Source organism: Octopus sinensis, linkage group LG2 (assembly GCF_006345805.1).
Source record: "Octopus sinensis linkage group LG2, ASM634580v1, whole genome shotgun sequence".
Lineage (NCBI taxonomy): Eukaryota > Metazoa > Mollusca > Cephalopoda > Octopoda > Octopodidae > Octopus > Octopus sinensis.
In genome coordinates this window covers 207,547,015-207,567,014 of record NC_042998.1, presented here as the reverse complement: position 1 = coordinate 207,567,014, position 20,000 = coordinate 207,547,015, and the positions used below count along the sequence as shown (strand labels likewise).

The window sequence follows — 20,000 nt, the reverse complement described above, 5'->3', positions numbered from 1 at the left end:
GACTGAGGGCTGGCGAACCAGATGGCTGCACCAGGCTCCAATCTTGATCTGGCAGAGTTTCTACAGCTGGATGCCCTTCCTAATGCCAACCACTCCGAGAGTGTAGTGGGTGCTTTTAGGTGCCACCTGCATGGGAGCCAGTTGAGTGACACTGGCAACGGCCACTCTCAAATGTTTTCTCACATGCCACCGGCACAGGTGCCAGTAAGGCGACGCTGGTAACGATGATGATGATGATATATTGCACATCTAATGCAGCATGCTTGCTTCCATTCTTACCGGCCTTCACAAAACCCCGATCATTTCAATCTCTGATCACCATCAGTTATCTTATATCACAGTTTCTACAGCTGGATGCCCTTCCTAACGCCAACCACTCCGAGAGTGTAGTGGGTGCTCTTTACGTGCCACCGGTATGGGAGCCAGTCAGGCGGTACTGGCAACGACCTCGCTTGAATCTTTTTACACATTCCACTGGCACAGGTGCCAGTCAGGTGACGTTCATAACAATCACGCTCGAATGGTGCCCTTTTACATGCCACCGGCACGGAAGCCAGTTGGCTGCTCTGGCAATGATCATGCTCAGATGGTGCTCTTGGCACCCTACTAGCATGGATGCCAGTCGTCGAATTTGATTTTGATTTCACTTGTCTCAACAGGTCTTTGCAAGCAGAGTTTAGGGTCCAAAGAAGGAAAAGGTAATGTGGAAAAATGCATCAATAGGCGCAGGAGTGGCTGTGTGGTAAGTAGCTTGCTAACCAACCACATGGTTCCGGGTTCCGGGTTCAGTCCACAGCGTGGCATCTTGGGTAAGTGTCTTCTGCTATAGCCCTGGGCCCGACAATGCCTTGTGAGTGGATTTGGTAGATGAAACTGAAAGAAGCTGTCATGTATATGTAATGTATATATATATATATTAAGTGTATGTGTATATGTTTGTGTGTCTGTGTTTGTCTCCCTAGCATTGCTTGACAACCGATGCTGGTGTGTTTATGTCCCCGTCACTTAGCGGTTCAGCAAAAGAGACCGATAGAATAAGTACTAGGCTTACAAAGAATAAGTCCCGGGGTCGATTTGCTCGACTAAAGGCGGTGCTCCAGCATGGCCGCAGTCAAATGACTGAAACAAGTAAAAGAGTAAAGAGAGTAAAGAGAGAGTAATCTTTCCCTGATGAGATGATGTATTTTTCCACATTATTCTTCCTCTCAGATTTACTTTAATGCATTTATCGAAACATATGTTGATGATACAGTGATATGAATGATTTAAATAATATCATGAACATTTCTCTCTATTTTCCATTATTCTTATGTTCTCCAAAGCACGTCTCACTTCTCAGAATTAACTCCCACACAAGTGTGATCCTAATTCCTTGGGCACTTATGTGACATCTGGTTACCTTGTAACTCTTCCTCTGGATCTTTCCTAGTAAACTGAACATTTTATATATATATATATAGCATCATCATCATCATCATCATTTTTTAACGTCCGTTTTCCGCGCTAGCATGGGTTGGACAGTTCGACCGGGGTTTGGGAAGCCAGGGGCTGCACCAGTCTCCAGTCTGATCTGGCAGTGTTTCTACAGCTGGATGCCCTTCCTAACGCCAACCACTCTGCGAGTGTAGTGGGTGCTTTTTACGTGCCACCTGCACAGGTGCCAGGAGGTCCGGCATCGGCCACGATCGGTTGGAGCTTTTAACGTGCCACCGGCACGGAAGCCAGCCAAGGCAGCGCTGACAATGGCCACGTTTGGATGGTGCTTTTTATGTGCCACCGGCACAGAAGCCAGTCGGGGCGGCGCTGGCATCGGCCACGTTCGGATGGTGCTTTTTATGTGCCACCGGCACAGGTATCACAGCTACTATTTCCATTGATATTTATTTCGATGTTCATGTTCATGTACTTGACTCAACAGGTCTCCTCAAGCACAGCGGGACGTTCTGGGATCCGGGGTACTTTGAATGGGCAGGGGCTATGCGGAACTGGTGCAGGAAGCAGCCCGGGTTTTTGCAGTCACAGCATATCTCCAGAGATCTCGGTCCTTTGCCATTGCCTCAGTGAGGCCCAACGCTCAATAATAAAGGGTAAAATTAATTAATCAATTTATAATTAATAATCTTACCAAGTAGTTCGGTATGTTAAAAGAACCATTAACGGTAAACTTATACAAAAATTATTATAATAATAAACATAATTATAATTAGTGCTTAGCAAAATTGCTTCACAACATACCGAAATTTAGAAATAGCAGTTAAATACTATTCTGCTACCATAAAATATGGTAGTAGAATAGTATTTAACTGCTATTTCTAAAATTCAGTATGTGGTGAGGCAATTTTGCTAAACCCTAATTATAATTATGTTTATTATTATAATAATTTATATATTTATATGTGTGTGTGTGTGTGTGTGTGTTTGTGTGTGTGTGTGTGTGTATAATCAATAATAAAAAGGGTAAAATTAATTAATTAATTAATTAATAATTAATAATTTTACCAAGTAGTTCAGTATGTTAAAAGAACCATTATCGTTAAACTTATACAAAAATTCTATAATTATGAGTAATTATAGAATTATAGTAGACATGAGAGAGAAAGAAAGAGGAGAGAGAGAGAGAGAGAGAGAGAGAAGGAGTGAGAGAGAGAGAGAGAGAAAAAGAGAGATAATAGATAGATGAGGAATGATTTACCTGATGATGTTGAAATATTCCTTATCGTGTAATTGTTGCTCCAACAACAATCTCATAGAATGTTGAATATGGATGAGATAATTGATGTTGTAGAGAGACAGGTCCAAGAGAATGATGACCCTGCAAAAGAGAGACAGATGCATGCATTTAACCCTTATTGTATTTCTCTTGAGATGCTCTCCGTTTCTCTCTCAATTACTTTAAATACAACAAAGAATTTAGTAAAATAACTTGGTTATCATTAGAGCTAGTGTTAGGAACATAAATTGATAGAAGATTTTAATTCAGAACTTGTGAAAACAAGACATTTGTACCCAGAGCCAGAGCTGGTTTCAGCCTGGTTGGTATCAAAAGGGTTAAGAATTGTTTCTCTTTTATATATTTTAACCCTTTTGTTACCATATTTCTGTTGAGATGCTCTGTGTTTCTTTCAATTACTTTAAATATAACAAAGAATTTAGTAAAATAACTTAGTTATCATTCAGCTAGTGTTAGGGACATTAATTGTGACTAAGGTTTGGTGGAAGATTTTAATTCAGAACTTATGAAAACAAGACATTTATACTACAAATCCAGGGCTGGTTTCAGTCAGGTTGGTATCAAAACGGTTAATGGTAGTCACACCGTTTGCAGTCCTCACCACATTGGTTCACCTCTGCCTAGTCTCCCTTTGTGCTCTGGCTCCACCCAGACAAAGGGGATTTCAGTCTCATGAGTAACAGGGTGACTGCTCGGATGCTGGTGCCACAAAATTGTATCCAGTACACCCTGTAAAGTGATTGGTGTTATGAGGGGTGGCCAGCTGTAGAAGCCTGGCCTAAGCAGACCCTGGAGCAGGATGCAGTCCTTGGACACACCAGGTCCTATCAAACCATCCAAACCATGCCAGCATGGAGTCTGGATGCTTAAAAGGATGGTGTCAATGATGATGATGATGATGATGATGACAATGATGATAAAGATTATCTATCTATCTTATGTATATATATATGATGTATATTTTTTCTTTTATTCTTTTACTTGTTTCAGTCATTTGGTTGTGGCCATGCTGGAGCCCCAACTTAAGGAGTTTTTAGTCAAACAATTGACCCCAGGACTTATTCTTTGTAAGCCTAGTACTTACTCTATAAGTCTCTTTTGCCAAACTGCTAAGTTACGAGAACATAAACACACTAACATTGGTTGCCAAGCGATGACTGGGGAACAAACACAGACACACACACTAAGATATACATATAACACACACACCCACACATATATATATATATATACACACGAGTGGCTTCTTTCAGTTTCTGTCTAACAAATCCATTCACAAAGCTTTGGTCGGCCCAAGGCTATAGTAGAAAACACTTGTCCAAGTTGCCACGCAGTGGGACTGAACCCGGAACCATGAGGTTGGTAAGCAAGCTTCTTACCACACAGCCACGTCTGCACCTATATTTTTTTTTATTAATAATTGGCAGAAGTTACAGAGTGACTCAAGAGGCAAGAGTTTCATGCATTGGCACTGATCCAAGTGGTTTCAAATCAAGGAATGCATGTGTATAATAGATTTATAATTTGTTCTAGAACACTCCAGGGAAATATCTTTATCACCAGCAGATAAATGTAAAACCTCTTGATCTGAAACCAGTTTGATGAGAGCCTATGTACGAAACTTTCAGCCTTTGAGTCACTCTGAAACTCCTGGCAACAAATTGTGTGTGTGTGTGTGAAGGTACGTGGCACAGTGGTTAGAGTATCAGGCTTACAGTCGTGAGGTTGTGAGTTCGAATCCCAGACCAGGCTGCGTGTTGTGTTCTTGGGCAAGACACTTTATTTCACATTGCTCCAGTTCACTCAGCTGTAGAAATGAGTTGCGACATCACTGGTGCCAAGCTGTACTGGCCCCTTTGCCTTTCCCTTGGACGATTGGTGACATGGAGAGAAAGGGTGATATGCATAGGCAACTGCTGGTCTTCCACAAACAACCTTGCCTGGATTTGTGCTTTGGAAGGTAACTTTCTAGGTGTAATCCTTTGGTTATTTGTGACCAAAGAGGGTCTTGTGTATGAGTGTGTGTGTGACAGTTTTCTTTTAATTTTGGTCAGCCTGGAGCTATTGGAGAAGACACTTACCCAAGGGGGTTATACAGTGTGACTGAACCTTGAGCAAGCTTCTTACATATACACATTATACCAAACCATTGCAAAAAGGTAGATTTAGGCGGAAGGACACAATCCTCTTTTGGTAATCTTCAATAAAGGGAGTTAGACATATTTCCTTTAATTTACCTTTGACCTGAAATTGTTCCAAAAATCTTCCGACTTCCTGTGGACAACCATTCCACTCTCTGTTCGTATAAACTCACTGCGGCACCGAGTTGCTTCTGGTACTCAAATATTTGTGCCATATCAACGTGGACGTTCTTCACCGAACCATCGTGCCACTGGAATTGCACCATTGCTTTCTGAGGAAGGAAACAAAAAATAAAGCAACATCAACATCGTCATCATCATCATCATCATCATCATCATAATCATCATCATCATAATCATCATCATAATTATCATCATCATCATCATCATCATCATCATCATCATCATCATCATCATCATAATTATCATCATCAACATCATCATCATAATTATCATCATCAACATCATCATCATCATTTAACGTCCATTTTCCATGCTGGCATGGGTTGGACGGTTTGACTGAGTACTGGCGAACCAGGAGGCTGCACCAGGCTCCAATCTCGATCTGGCAGAGTTTCTACAGCTGGATGCCCTTCCTAATGCCAACCACTCCGAGAGTGAAGTGGGTACTTTTTACGTGCCACTGGCATGAGGGCCAGTCAGGTGGTACTGGCAATGGCCACTCTCAAATGGTGCTTTTTATGTGCCACCTGCACAGGAGCTAGCCCAGTGGCACTGGCAACGACCTCGCTCAAATGTTTTTTCACGTGCCACCAGCACAAGTGCTAGTAAGGTGACGCGGTAACGATCATGCTCGAATGGTACTTTTTACGTGCCATCGACACGGAGGCCAGCTTGTTGCTCTGGCAACGATCTCGCTAGTATGGTACTCTTAGCGCTCCAATTGCACGGATGCCAGTCGTCGAATTTGATTTTGATGGAGAATGTTGGAATAACAGAGCAACACAGCAAAGCAGAGCATAGGAATAAGAGAACAACAAATTAGCAGAACAATGGAACAGTAGAATAATGTTGACCAAGAGGAGAGAACAATTCCTGAAAGACAATGTTCTCCACTGATATTTACCAAAAACTCTTGAGATAATTCTTATGGAAAGGAACTTACTTCATGAACCTGAGATTGTACCATTTTTCCAATGACTGGAATGAAGTGTTTCTGATAATTAAAGGCGTTTGGCGTGAGAAAATGGTAAAGGCTTAACTTCTTGGCTGAAAAATAACAGGTTTATTACATCAACTAATTGCATTTGCATAGAAGGACACAGTTTAATTAATGAAGTAATTTAGTCTTTATTGAAGTTAATTGTATATAATTAAAGAAACAGAGTGAGAGAAAGTTGTGGTGAAAGAGTACAGCAGGGGTCACCACCATCCCCTGCCGGAGCCTCGTGGAGCTTTAGGTGTTTTCACTCAATAAACACTCACAACGCCCGGTCTGGGAATCGAAACCGCGATCCTATGACCGTGAGTCCGCTGCCCTAACCACTAGGCCATTGCGCCTGTTGTACCTGTATTTCAAGGGGCCGGCCTTGTCACTCTCTGTGTCACGCTGAATATCCCCGAGAACTACGTTAAGGGTACACGTGTCTGTGGAGTGCTCAGCCACTTACACGTTAATTTCACGAGCAGGCTGTTCCGTTGATTCGGATCAACCGGAACCCTCGTCGTCGTAACCGACGGAGTGCTTCCACCACCATAATTAAAGAATATTTACAAATGTGAAGGCACGTGGCTAAGTGGTTAGGGTATTCGACTCACAATCATAAGGTTGTGAGTTCAATTTCTGGCGGGACATTGTCTCCTTAAGCAAGACACTTTATCTCATTTTGCTCCATTCCATTCAACTCATAAAATGAATTGTACCAGTAATTCAAAGGATCAGCCTTGTCACATCATGTTTCATGCAGAGTTTCTACAGCTGGATGCCCTTCCTAATGCCAACCACTCTGAGAGTGTAGTGGGTGCTTTTACGTGCCACTGGCACGGGGGCCAGTCAGGCGGTACTGGCAACGACCTTGCTCGAATCTATTTACACGTGCCACCGGCACAGGTGCCAGTAAGATGATGCTGGTAACGGTCCCGCTCGAATGGTGCCTCTTACATGCCACCGACATGGAAGCCAGTTAGCCGCTCGGGCAACGATCATGCTTGGATGGTGCCCTTAATATCCTACTAGCATGGGCACAAGTGCCAATAAGGCAATGCTGGTAACGATCACACTTGAATGATGCCTTTTAAGTGCCACTGGCATGGAAGCCGGTTAGCCGCTCTGTTAACGATCACGCTCATATGGTGCTCATGCCCGATTATATATATATATAATATATATATATATATATATATATATCATCATCATCATCATCATCATAATCGTTTAGCGTCCGCTTTCCATGTAGCATGGGTTGGACGGTGTTATGTGCAACTGGGGTCTGGGAAGCCAGAAGGCTGCACCAGGCCCAATTTGATCTGGCAATGTTTCTACGGCTGGATGCCCTTCCTAATGCCAATCACTCCATGAGTGTAGTGGGTGCTCTTTACGTGCCACTGGCACAGGTGCCAGGCGAGGCTGGCAAACGGCCATGATCGGATGGTGCTTTTTCGTGCCACCGGCACGGAGGCCAGTCGAGGCTGGCAACGGCTACGATCGGATGGTACTTTTTAAGTGCTACCAGCACGGAAGCCAGTCAGGGTGGCACTGGCAACAGCTACGTTCGGATGGTTCTCTTATGTGCCACCAGCACTGGTACCACAGCTACAATTTCCATTTATGTTGATCGATTTTGATTTTTGATTTTTTGATTTATATTTTTTGATATATATATATATATATATACACACACACACAGATATATTTCTTTATTGCCCACATGGGGCTAAACATAGAGGGGGAAAACAAGGACAAACAAAGGGATTAAGTCGATTACATCGACCCCAGTATGTAACTGGTGCTTATTTAATTGACCCCAAAAGGCAGAAAGGCAAAGTTGACCTTGTTGGAATTTGAACTCAGAACATAACGGCAGACGAAATACTGCTAAGCACTTCACCCTGCGTGCTAACGATTCAATACTTAATCCAGTGTAGAAGTTTTCCTTGGATTCCAACATTTGCCAATTTTGAGAGTAGGATATTATGGTCTACCCTGTCAAACGCTTTCCTGAAGTCAAGATATATGACATCAGAGTTCGAACCTGTTCCCTAGACTTTGAGTATATCTTCAATGTGGTGTAAGAACTGTGTTAGACATATATGTATATATATGTGTGTTATATAATATATATATATATATATATATATATATATATATATATGGAGTGGTTGGCATTAGGAAGGGCATCCAGCTGTAGAAACGTTGCCAGATAAGACCGGAGCCTGGTGCAGCTTTCTGGCTTCCCAGATCCCCGGTCGAACCGTCCAACCCATGCTAGCATGGAGAACGGACGTTAAACGATGATGATGATGATGATGATGATGATATATATATAACACAAAGTAAGTTAGGGGTTATGGGTGCAACCCACTAAGGGACAGTATTTATCCAATATACTGTTGGTAAAGTACCCAAATACAAAATAACATACATGTTTTTAATTGCAATGCAATTAACTTATTTATTGTATTAAACGGGTGAAGGTAAAGAAATATTTTACCGTTGATTTATAATACAAATAAGAAAATGGTGAAGCAATTTAGTTTGTTCATCAACTTTCGGATATTAGAATGTTGAAATATTTATTCATTTAACAAAATGAGAACCTTAATAGCATACATATCCTATATAGGATGGACAAACTAAATTGTTTCTCCATATTCTTATTTGTATTATATATATATATATATATATACATACAATGGGCTTCTTTCAGTTTCTGTCTACCAAATCCACTCACAAGGCTTTGATCAGCCTGAGGCTATACTAGTAGACACTTGCCCAAGATACCACACAGTGGGACTGAACCTGGAACCATGTGGTTGGTGAGCAAGCTACTTACCACACAGCCACTCCAGCTAACAATTCTGCAAGCTCTCCACCCTATTTTGATAGCAATAATAATAATAATAATAATAATAATAACAAACAGATTAACCAAGATGCATGTCACCTTTCTTTTCTTAAGCTGTCAGAGTGGATATCCACCAGCCATTTGGCTGCTATTTCTAGTAGGCCCGCTGCCACATCAAGGCTCTCTCGTGGGCTTGTCTGAACCAGTGATGTAGTTCTCAGATGGTATCTTCACCAAACATGCTTCCTAACCATTTCCTGTTGTAATGTGGACTTTTAACACCAACAACTGAACGACCATCCCCCCCCCCCTCAGGTTTACTTTGTCACCACATTTCTCAAATAACTGACCTACATACCTTTTAAGCCGTGCTTCTTCAACCATTCCACTGAAGATAGACGAGGAAATTTCGGATGATCGATATTCAGTGGGGAGTTGTGACCCGCAGGCTGGGGCAACAGCATGGACTGGGGCAGCTTCTGTATTTCGGCAGCCACCTGGAATAGGAAGACAAATAAGTCACTGAGACACAGGGATCTTAAAAGGGGACACACAAAAAGGGAAAGATACGTGCAGGAGTGGTTGTGTGGTAAGTAGCTTGCTTACCAACCACATGGTTCCAGGTTCAGTCCTACTGTGTGGTATCTTGGGCAAATGCCTACTAGTATAGGCTCAGGCTAATCAAAGCCTTGTGAGTGGATTTGGTAGACGGAAACTGAAAGAAGCCTATTGTATATATATATATAAATATATATGAGACGCCATAATAGATTGTTAGCTCTTACACACATTTTTTCTCTCCTTGTTTCTCTCCTTGTTTCTCTCCTTGTTTTTTCTGTGTCCCTTTCTGTGGAAGAGCGTAGGCTCGAAACGTAAAAGACTTTTTCTATTCCTGAGCTTTAAACTAATACATCTGTTTGTTTTGTACACCATCTGTGTGGCACCTTGTACAAGTGTTTTCTACTATAGCCATGGGCCAACCAAAGCCTTGTGAGTGGATTTGGTAATACAGTTCTATATTTAAGAGATAAGGGATTATTTACATTATTTACATTTGATGGATATTTGTCCCCATCTTGTTTGTTGTTAACACAACATTTCGGCTGATATACCATCCAGCCTTCATCAGGTGTCTTGGGGAATTTTTGAACCTGGGTTCTCATTCCTAAGGTATTTTTCGATGTTATTATTATTATTATTATTATTATTATTATTATTATTATTATTATTATTGAGTGAGAGAGCAGTGCATGCCATCAAAGTGACACTGGGGTAAAATATACGAAGCCCAATATACCCATCATGACTACCTGTCTGATAAAGGTACACCAGGCACATGCATCACAACCATATGTGCGTGACATGGTGATCTCATATTAAGATAAACAGCACATGACCTCCGGTGCCAGTGGCATGTAAAGAAACGCACCATTCGAGCTTGATCGTTGTCAGTGCTGCCAGACTGGCTCCTGTGCCGATGGCATGTAAAAAGCAACAACTGAATGTGGCTGATGCCAGGACCACCTGACTGGCTCTCATGCCGGTGACATGTAAAATCACCCACTACACTCTCAGAGTGGTTGGCATTAGGAAGGGCATCCAGCCGTAGAAACTTTGCCAGATCAGATTGAGCTTGGTGCAGCCTTCTGGCTTGCCAGTTCTCAGTCAAACTGTCAAACCCATGCTAGCATGGAAAGCGGACGTTAAAGGATGATGATGATGATGATGATGATATATATATATAGAACAGGCTTCTTTCATTTTCCATCTACCAAATCCACTCACACGGCTTTGGTTGGCCCTAATTTATAGTAGAATAGAAGACACTTGCCCAAGGTGTCATGCAGTGGGACTGAACCCAGAACCATGTGGTTGGGAAGCGAGCTCCTTACCACACAGCTACGCTTGAGCCTAATAAAAAAAATATATTTTACCTCGTCGTGGATGTTGACCATAGCTTTTCCCATCATGCCTTGCTTGCTGGCTTCGATCTTGTTAATTATATCTTTCACTTTGTGTATCTCGTTAACCAATAAACTGATGTCCGTCCCAGAGTAAATCAGGTCCTGAGAAGCAGAAAAGAAACAAAAACATATCAAAAACTGAAGAACCTTTTGTTGAACGATGGATATTCAGGGTTCAAAGGATTTCATACTTTGGCACAAGGCCAGCAATTTGTGAGAGGAGCAGGGTGAGTCAATTACATTGACCCCAGTACTCAACTGGTACTTATTTTATCAACCCTGAAAAGATGAAAGGCAAAGTCAACCTCGGCAGAATTTGAACTCAGAATGTAGAGACGAGTGAAATACTGCCAACTTATTTACCTAGCGTGCTAATAATAATAGCAATAATAATAATCCTTTTAACTAAAAAGGCACAAGGCCTAAATTTCGGGGAGAGGGGGTTAAGTCAATTACATCAACCCCAGTATGCAGCTGGTACTTAATTTATCTATTTCTTTACTACCCACCAGGGGCTAAACACAGAGGGGACAAACAAGGACTGACAAACGGATTAAGTCGATTATATCGATCCCACTGCGTAACTGGTAATTATTTAATCGACCCCGAAAGGATGAAAGGCAAAGTTGATCTCGGCGGAATTTGAACTCGCAACATGAAGACAGACGAAATGCTGGTAAGCACTTTACCTGGCATGTTCATCATTCTTCCCCGAAATTTTTTTGTGGGTAGTTGATGATATCGACCCCAGTATGCAACTGGTACTTAATTTATCAACCCTGAAAGGATGAAAGGCAAAGTCGACCTCGGTGGAATTTGAACTCAAAACATAAAGACAGACGAAGGCCTGTTCAAGATTCTACCAGATCACTGCCTTTGGTTCTTTAAATACTGACAGGAAACAATTTCTTTTGGTTCTTGTTATCATTATGGTTTCGACCAGTGCACACTTTGCATTTGCTGTGTTAGACTTTTCTGCTGCACTTTGCAGAAAGTTATCGAGATGAAACTATTGCGTTGGTGTATAATTATTGCGGCTTTTATCCAACAAATTCTATTCAACAAAAACAAAAGCAATATTTAACAAAAACATCTTTAAATGATTATTCCGGAGAATATTCACCATCTTCTTCAATTACTGCTTCCCATTTGCTTGGCAGACGGTCAGACCCTCATTTAAAGATGGTTTTGTTAAATATTGTTTTTGTTGAATAAAATTTGTTGAAAAAAAGTCGCACCAACCCAATAATATGACTCATTCCTTAACAAGGAGTAGAGTTATGCTCAGAAATTCTAAAGCATGGAACAAATCCCTTGTTAACTGTTGGGACACTACCTCCTTCAGGACTTACCACACTTCCTGAGATTCCCCAACACAACACCTGAAGACCCTGCGTTTTATTTTTACGTTATTTTATCTTATTTTACTTTTATTTCATTTTCTTAACTACTCAATCAGTGTCAGTGTTTATCCCCCACTACCACCTGACAATCAGTGTTGGTTGTTTATGTCCCTGTAACTTAATGGTCCAAACCGTAATGTTAATGAGAACCAAATGAAATTGTTTCCTGTTAATATTCACTTCCTCTCTGTTATTCTGTGTCCTGTTCATGCACTTTTTCATTGCATGTAAAACCCTGACACTTCATGTCTGTCTTTGTAATAATTGCTCCGACAATTATTGATAGTACTACTACTTTTTTTTATCGACCACAACTGCTTAACCTCCCAAGCTAACCTGTCATATCTCTCGACTTTTCTTTCTTCCTTATCGCATACCTTGTTGTCAGCTGGGCATGCTATATCTATGATCCAGCATAGTTTGTCTTCTTTCTCAATTAAACCTATGTCTGGCTTACTATTCTCTATCTCATGGTCTCACTGGATCATAAAATCCCATAGGATCTTTGCATTTCTATTTTCGATGATGCCTTCGGGTTTGTGGTCGTACCAATTTTTTGCATAGTGTCCAATGGACAAGCCTGGCCCTTATCACTTTCTAATGTCTTGCCTATTCTGGCGTCTCTTATATTCCTTCTGGGCTATTATTATTACTATTATTATTATTATTATTATTATCATACAGTTAACCATGAAGAAACTAACTCCATGAGATTTCCAACAGGGGTCATCTTGCCGGAATATTTACCAAAGGATCACCCATCAGGTATCAAAGATTCCCATATTTTGTTACCTAAAAATGTTTTATTAACAGAATATCGAAATCTATTTCAGAAATAAGCGTGAATCTATTTTCAGTTGGTGGAATTTCAACTCCCGAAGTAATGGAATAAACATTAGTGCATTTTTGGTTTTAATCTTCAATCGGATATTAAGAAAACTCCCTGGTTAAGGAAAATGCTGGGAAAGTGGAACAAGGGAAATAACTTACTTTTTGAAACGTTACAAAACCAGAGGTTATGTCCCCTTGACCGTAATACTTACAATGCTTTGAATCTGGAACGGTTAAAATGTGACGCAGCTGGAGCAACCGAGTTATATAACATCAAACAGACAGACATATGTATATATATACTCTTCTTAAATAAGAATGTTGTTGACAGTGACTTCGAAGTTTCGACCAGTTAAGCCAGTGTGTGTGTGTGTGTGTAGTAAAAATAACGATAATCCTTGGATGGGATTTATAAACATAAATCACGTGTCTCTTAAGATCATCATCATCATCATCATCATCGTCGTCGTCGATGAACGTCCGCTTTCCATGGGCTTTCCATGGGTTGGACGGTTTGACTAAGGACTGGCAAGCCAGGGGGCCGCACCAGACTCCAATCTGATCTGGCAGAGTTTCTACAGCTGGATGCCCTTCCTAATTCCATCCACTCCAGCAGTGTAGTAGTGGGTGCTTTTTACGTGCCACCGTCACGAGGGCCAGTCCGGCGGCACTGGCAACGACCATGCTCGAATGTTGTTTTTTACATGACACTGGCACATGTGCCAGTAAGGCGATGCTGGCAACGAGCATGCTCGAATGGGGCTTTTTACATGTCACTGGCACAGGAGCCAGTTAGTGGCCCTGGTAACGATCACACTTGGATGGTGCTTTTAACGTCCCACTGGCACAAGTGCCAATCAGGCGGCACTGTCATCGGCCACGTCAGCGATTTTGATTTCACTTTTCTCAACAGGTCTTATACTTTACTTAACTATGTATTCTCTATTACTCTTTTACTTGTTTCAGTCATTTGACTTCGGCCATGCTGGAGCACTGCCTTCAGTCGAGCAAATCGACCCCCAGGACTTATTCTTTGTAAGCCTAGTACTTATTCTATCAGTCTCATTTGCCGAACTGCTAAGTTACGGGGATGTAAACACACCAGCATCGGTTGTCAAACGATGTTGGGGGTACAAACACAGACACACAAACATATACACACACACACACCCACACATATATATATATATATAATTAATTATATAATATATACATATATACGACGGGCTTCTTTCAGTTTCTGTCTACCAAATCCACTCACAAGGCTTTGGTCGGCCCCAGGCTACAGTAGAAGATACTTGCTCAAGGTGCCACGCAGTGGGACTGACCCCGAAATCATGTGGTTGGGAAGCAAGCTACTTACCACACAGCCACTCCTGTATGTATATATTTTTTTGGTGAATTTGTGTAAATGTGTATAGAATAATATATCAGTTGATTAATGTTAAAACACGGTCTGGTTTCCATGTTTTTTATGATTGCGTTTAAAATAGACTTTCTTACAATGCTGAAGTGTGTTAAACATTGAAAAAATATCGACCCCAAAAGATAAAAGGCAAAATTGATCTCTGCTGCACTTGAACTTGAAACGTAAAGCTGGAAGAAATGTCTTTAAGCATTTTGTCTGGCATTGTAACTATTCTGCCAATTCCCAGTTCTCATCGTCTGGTTGACAAGGAAGAAATAACCTATTTCTTTACTACGCACAAGGGGCTAAACATAGAGGGGACAAACAAGGACAGACAAAGGGATTAAGTCGATTACATTGACCCTAGTGCATAACTGGTACTTATTTATCGACCCCAAAAGGATGAAAGGCAAAGTCGACCTCAGCAGAATTTGAACTCAGAATGTAGCAGCAGACGAAATACCTATTTCTTTACTACCCACAAGGGGCTAAACACAGAGAAGACAAACAAGGACAGACAAATGGATTATGTCGATTATATCGACCCAGTACGCAACTGGTACTTAATTTATCAACCCCAAAAGGATGAAAGGCAAAGTTGACCTCAGCGGAATTTGAACTCAGAACGTAGCAGCAGACGAAAAACGGCTAGCATTTCGCCCAGTGTACTAGCGTTTCTGGCAGCTTGACGCCTTTATATGAAGAAGAAGAAGAAGAAGAAGAAGAAGAAGAAGAAGAAGAAGAAGAAGAAAAAGAAGAAAAAGAAGAAGAAAGAAAAGAAGAAGAAGAAGAAGAAGAAGAAGAAGAAGAAAAAGAAGAAGGAAAAGAAGAAAAAGAAGAAAGAAAAGAAGAAGAAGAAGAAGAAAAAGAAGAAAAAGAAGAAAGAAAAGAAGAAGAAGAGAAAGAAGAGGAAGAAGAGGAAGAAGAGGAAGAAGAGAAGACGAAGAGGTAAAGAAGAAGAAGAAAAGAAGAAGAAAGAAGAAGAAGAAGAAGAAGAAGAAAAAGAAGAAAAAAGAAGAAAAGAAGAAAAGAAAAAGAAGAGAAGAAAGAAGAAGAAGAAGAAGAAGAAGAAGAAGAGCACCAACTTACCTCACAGCATGAGGAGTAACAATGGAATCGACCCCCGGTCATTTCGGACAGTTTTCTGAGACACATCTACAAAAACAAAAGGAAAAAAAGAAAAAAAGGAATTACAAGATGAGAGAAAATCAGCCGCATTTTCATTTGGCCATTAATGAGGCGCTAACGAAGGAGGAGCTGATTGAGTCTTCATGTTGTGGTGTTTTATCTTTTTTTCTTCTTTTTCTCTTAGTTTTTATTATGGTTTAAGCAAAAGCTCATTGTGTGTTTGTTGTTGAAGCATTTATCAAGAATAGTGGATATGTGTGTGTGTGTATATATATATATACATGATTGTTTTGAGTGTAACTAAGCTGAGTGACAAAATAACTGAGCCAAAAACAGTTCCAACTTACGTTAGTGAGGTAATTGCTACAATCATAGGAGACTCCATCGATAGTGGTGCCCCTTCCGACAAACATCTGTTCTATAAACTCTGCCAAAATATCAGGTTTCTGGTCAGGCCTGACGCAAAGAAAGAAACAGCATATTTAAAATTACCAGAATCCAAGGAACATATCAACATTATCACACCAACATTATCACATCAACATTATCATACAAACATTATCACATCAACACTAACATATAAACATTATCATGCAAACATTATCACATCAACATTATCATGCAAACATTATCACATCAACATTATCATATAAACAATATCACATCAACATTATCACACCAACATTATCACATCAATATTATCACACCAACATTATCACATCAACATTATCACATCTACATTATCATATAAACATTATCACATCAACATCAACCCATGAAGTTATTGCCATTGGGGTGCCAGAAGACATGGCTGATCTTCAGGCATTTGCTGCCAACTCAGCCAAAGACCTAGGCTGCGTTCCCCCAGCGGGTGCTCTCTGCCTTGGACGACCTGGCCCAAAACCCAGGCTCATCAAGCTGTCTTTTTCAGACCATGCTGAGGCAATCTCTTACCATCTGGCCTCAGTTAAAGCTGGGCGTGAAAATCGGACCACCTTCTGAACACGCCCAGGCTTACCGTCCGATGTACGTCCAAAGCTACGTGTAGCGGCTTCCCTGAACCGGAACTCAGCTCTACAAGAAAGCTTCAGTCTTCGGGAAGATGGACAAATCTGGAGATTTGTTAAGACTGCTGAAACGTGGAAGAGAGATACCAGCTGGTCTGAATGCTCTCTACCCACAATAACTAACACTGAAAAAAAATCTAAAAAGACTACAGCAACTCAGGGAAACTAAGCCAGAACAACCTGCCATCCTCTACACACCATCATAAACTGCAAGCAGGGTACAAATTGTTGTCCTTAAATGCTCACAGTTTATGCAACAAAATACGTTTGTTCAACGCCTACGTCAGAAGTATTGACCCTGACTTCATCACTGTCACGGAAACATGGGCGCATTCCTTACTCTGTGATGGGGTTTTCAACATTACGGGGTACAACCTCTTCCGTAAGGACCGCATTAACCGCCGTGGTGGTGGTATGATGGTCTACGTTCATTCAAATTTTTTGGTAATTCCTTGTGTCGATTTGAACGAATCACAAGAAGAAGTTTTTTTCTGTGACGTACGTATGACCATGTCAACACTCTTGCTTGGCGTTGTTTATCGTCCCCCAAATTACCATCAGGACACACAGCTTTGCAATATCCTCCGAGCTGCTGCCAGGAAAACAGCCACTTATGTGTTTATTGCAGGCGATTTCAATCATCCTGAGATCAATTGGGAAACCTTCCATTGGCCACAGAGTGCAAACGATTTTGTTGAGCTTGTGCTGGACTCAAACTGGTCACAAGTAGTCACCTCTCCAACAAGAGGCGACAACACCCTGGACCTGCTCTTCACCACAACTCCTGAAGCGGTTATCAATTGCACTATGGAGGAACCTCTAGGTGACTCTGATCATGCTATGATCATCGCCAACCTGGCTCTTGCGGGCAACAAACACCTGAACCATCTCCAATCTGCTTCCTTTGATTGGAAGAGAGCAGATTGGAACCTGTACCACACTGAACTACAGCACCCAAACTGGCGTGAATTCTACAACTCTGGAGATGTGAATACTATACTCCAGAGTATCCTGGACTCAATATGGGCAGCATGTACAGCATCAGTGCCACGTAAACAGAAAAAGAAGAACCGTCCCAAAAGGGCAATTTGAGAAACTTCAGCGGTCCGACTTGCCAGGACCATTTAGAGTGTCTGCTGAAGGCAGCAAGCTGGCAAAATTCTTGGCAGCATTTCATCTGTCTTGACATTCTGAGTTCAAATTCTGCTAGGGTCAACTTTGCCCTTCATCCTTTTGGGGTCAATAGATTAAGTACCAACTGAGCACTGGGGGGGGGGGTCAGTGTAATCAACTGACCCCCCTCCTCTAAAATGGCTGGCCTTGTGACACAATTTGAAACCAATATGATTATAATTGCGTGTGTGTATGTGCATATGTATGTGAATGTGTGCCTGTATATGTGTGTGCGTGATTATGTGTGTGTGCGTGTATATTTATGTGTGTTTGTGTGTGTGTTTGCATGTATATATGTATATGTGTATGTGAGTGAGTGCTTGTATATGTCTTTGCATGTATGTGTGTGTGTGTGCATGTGTATGTAAGTGTGTGTCCATGCCTGTATATGTGTGAGTGTCTGTATATGTTTGTGCCTGTATATGTGTGTGTATATCTGTAAGTGTGTATGTGAGTGTGTGCATGTATATGTGTGTGTGTGTCTGCATATGTGTGTGTGAGCCTGTGTATGTGTGAGTGTATGCCTGTATATGTGTGTCTGTATATGTCTGTGCCTGTATATGTGTGTGTGTGCCTGTGTATCTGTGTGTGTGTGTGTGTGTGTGCCTGTATATGTGTGTGTGTGCCTGTGTATCTGTGTGTGTGTGTGTGTGTGTGTGCCTGTATATGTCCGTGCATGTATATCTGTGTGTGTGTGTGTTTAGACATTGTCAGAACGTAGACTTACACGGATCCCAGAATCAGAATGACAGAATCCAGGTTCTTCAGTTGTGCAATGTCCTTCAACACCTGCAACACGTTGCAGCCATCCTGCTGCTGCAGTTGCTGCACCCACTGCCTGGCACCATTGATCCTGCAACAGAGAGACGGAATATTGGAACAGAGCACACATGGCTGGGACAAGGGTCTTAGGGGCCGGGCGGGGACAGTCCACGAGGCAGGGTGGAGTAGTTCCTTCAGGTCAGTTCGTTACACAAAATGGTGAGTCTATGGAACGGTGTCCTTCACGGAACTCCAGAGAATGACCAAAGTTTGGAAGTGTGATTAACACACTGGCGCTCCATAGGTTACAACAACAAAAGTTCTTATTTCTTTATTACCCACAAGGGGCTAAATATAGAGGAGACAAACAAGAACAGACAGACAGATTAAGATGATTATATCGACCCCAGTACGTAACTGGTACTTATTTAATCGACCCCCGAAAGGATGAAAGGCAAAATCGACCTCGGTAGAATTTGAACTCAGAACGTAACGGCTGACAAAATACTTATTTCTGTACTACGCACAAGGGGCTAAACACAGAGAGAACAAACAAGGACATACAAACGGATTAAGTCGATTATATCGACCCCAGTGTGTAACTGGTACTTATTTAATTGACCCTGAAAGGATGAAAAGCAAAGTCAACCTCGTCGAAATTTGAACTCAGAATGTAACGGCTGACGAAATACTTATTTCTTTACTACACACAAGGGGCTAAACACAGAGAGGACAAACAAGGACAAACGGATTAAGTCGATTATATCGACCCCAGTGCGTAACTGGTACTTATTTAATCGACCCCAAAAGAATGAAAGGCAAAGTCGACCTCGGCTGAATTTGAACTCAGAACGTAACGGCAGACGAAATACCTATTTCTTTACTACACACAAGGGGCTAAACACAGAGGAGACAAACAAGGACAGACAAACGGATTAAGTCGATTACATCGACCCCAGTGCATAACTGGTACTTAATTTATCGACCCCGAAAGGATGAAAGGCAAAGTCGACCTCGGCGGAATTTGAACTCAGAACGTAGCGGCAGACGAAATACCGCTAAGCATTTCGCCCAACCTGCTAACGATTCTGCCAGCTCACCACCTTCTAATGGATTTGATCAATGGAACAGCCTGCATGGGAAATTAATGTTTGAGTGGCCGAGTACCCCACAGACATGTGTACGCTTAATGCAAGTTCTCTGGGAGATTAAGTGTGACGCAGACTGGGACAAGGCTGACTCTTTGAATTACATTTTTGCCAGGTGAGTGGACTGGAGCAATGTGAAGTAAAGTGTCTTGCTCAAGGAAACCACATACCACTAGGAATTGAACTCACTACCTTACTGTCATGAGCCAAGGACCATGT

General features: G+C 41.6%; 1 protein-coding gene across 1 annotated transcript in view; it reads right to left on the bottom strand.

Annotated features, from left to right (window-relative positions):
- The window catches only part of LOC115227567 (von Willebrand factor A domain-containing protein 3A-like), a 76,641-nt gene that overhangs the window by 34,128 nt on the left and 22,513 nt on the right, over nucleotides 1-20,000 (bottom strand). Inside the window, 8 exon segments of the mRNA XM_036500724.1 lie at nucleotides 2,693-2,812; nucleotides 4,969-5,144; nucleotides 5,999-6,102; nucleotides 9,256-9,394; nucleotides 10,832-10,963; nucleotides 15,593-15,658; nucleotides 15,979-16,087; nucleotides 18,599-18,724. Of these exon segments, the coding sequence (XP_036356617.1) occupies nucleotides 2,693-2,812; nucleotides 4,969-5,144; nucleotides 5,999-6,102; nucleotides 9,256-9,394; nucleotides 10,832-10,963; nucleotides 15,593-15,658; nucleotides 15,979-16,087; nucleotides 18,599-18,724 (972 nt within the window).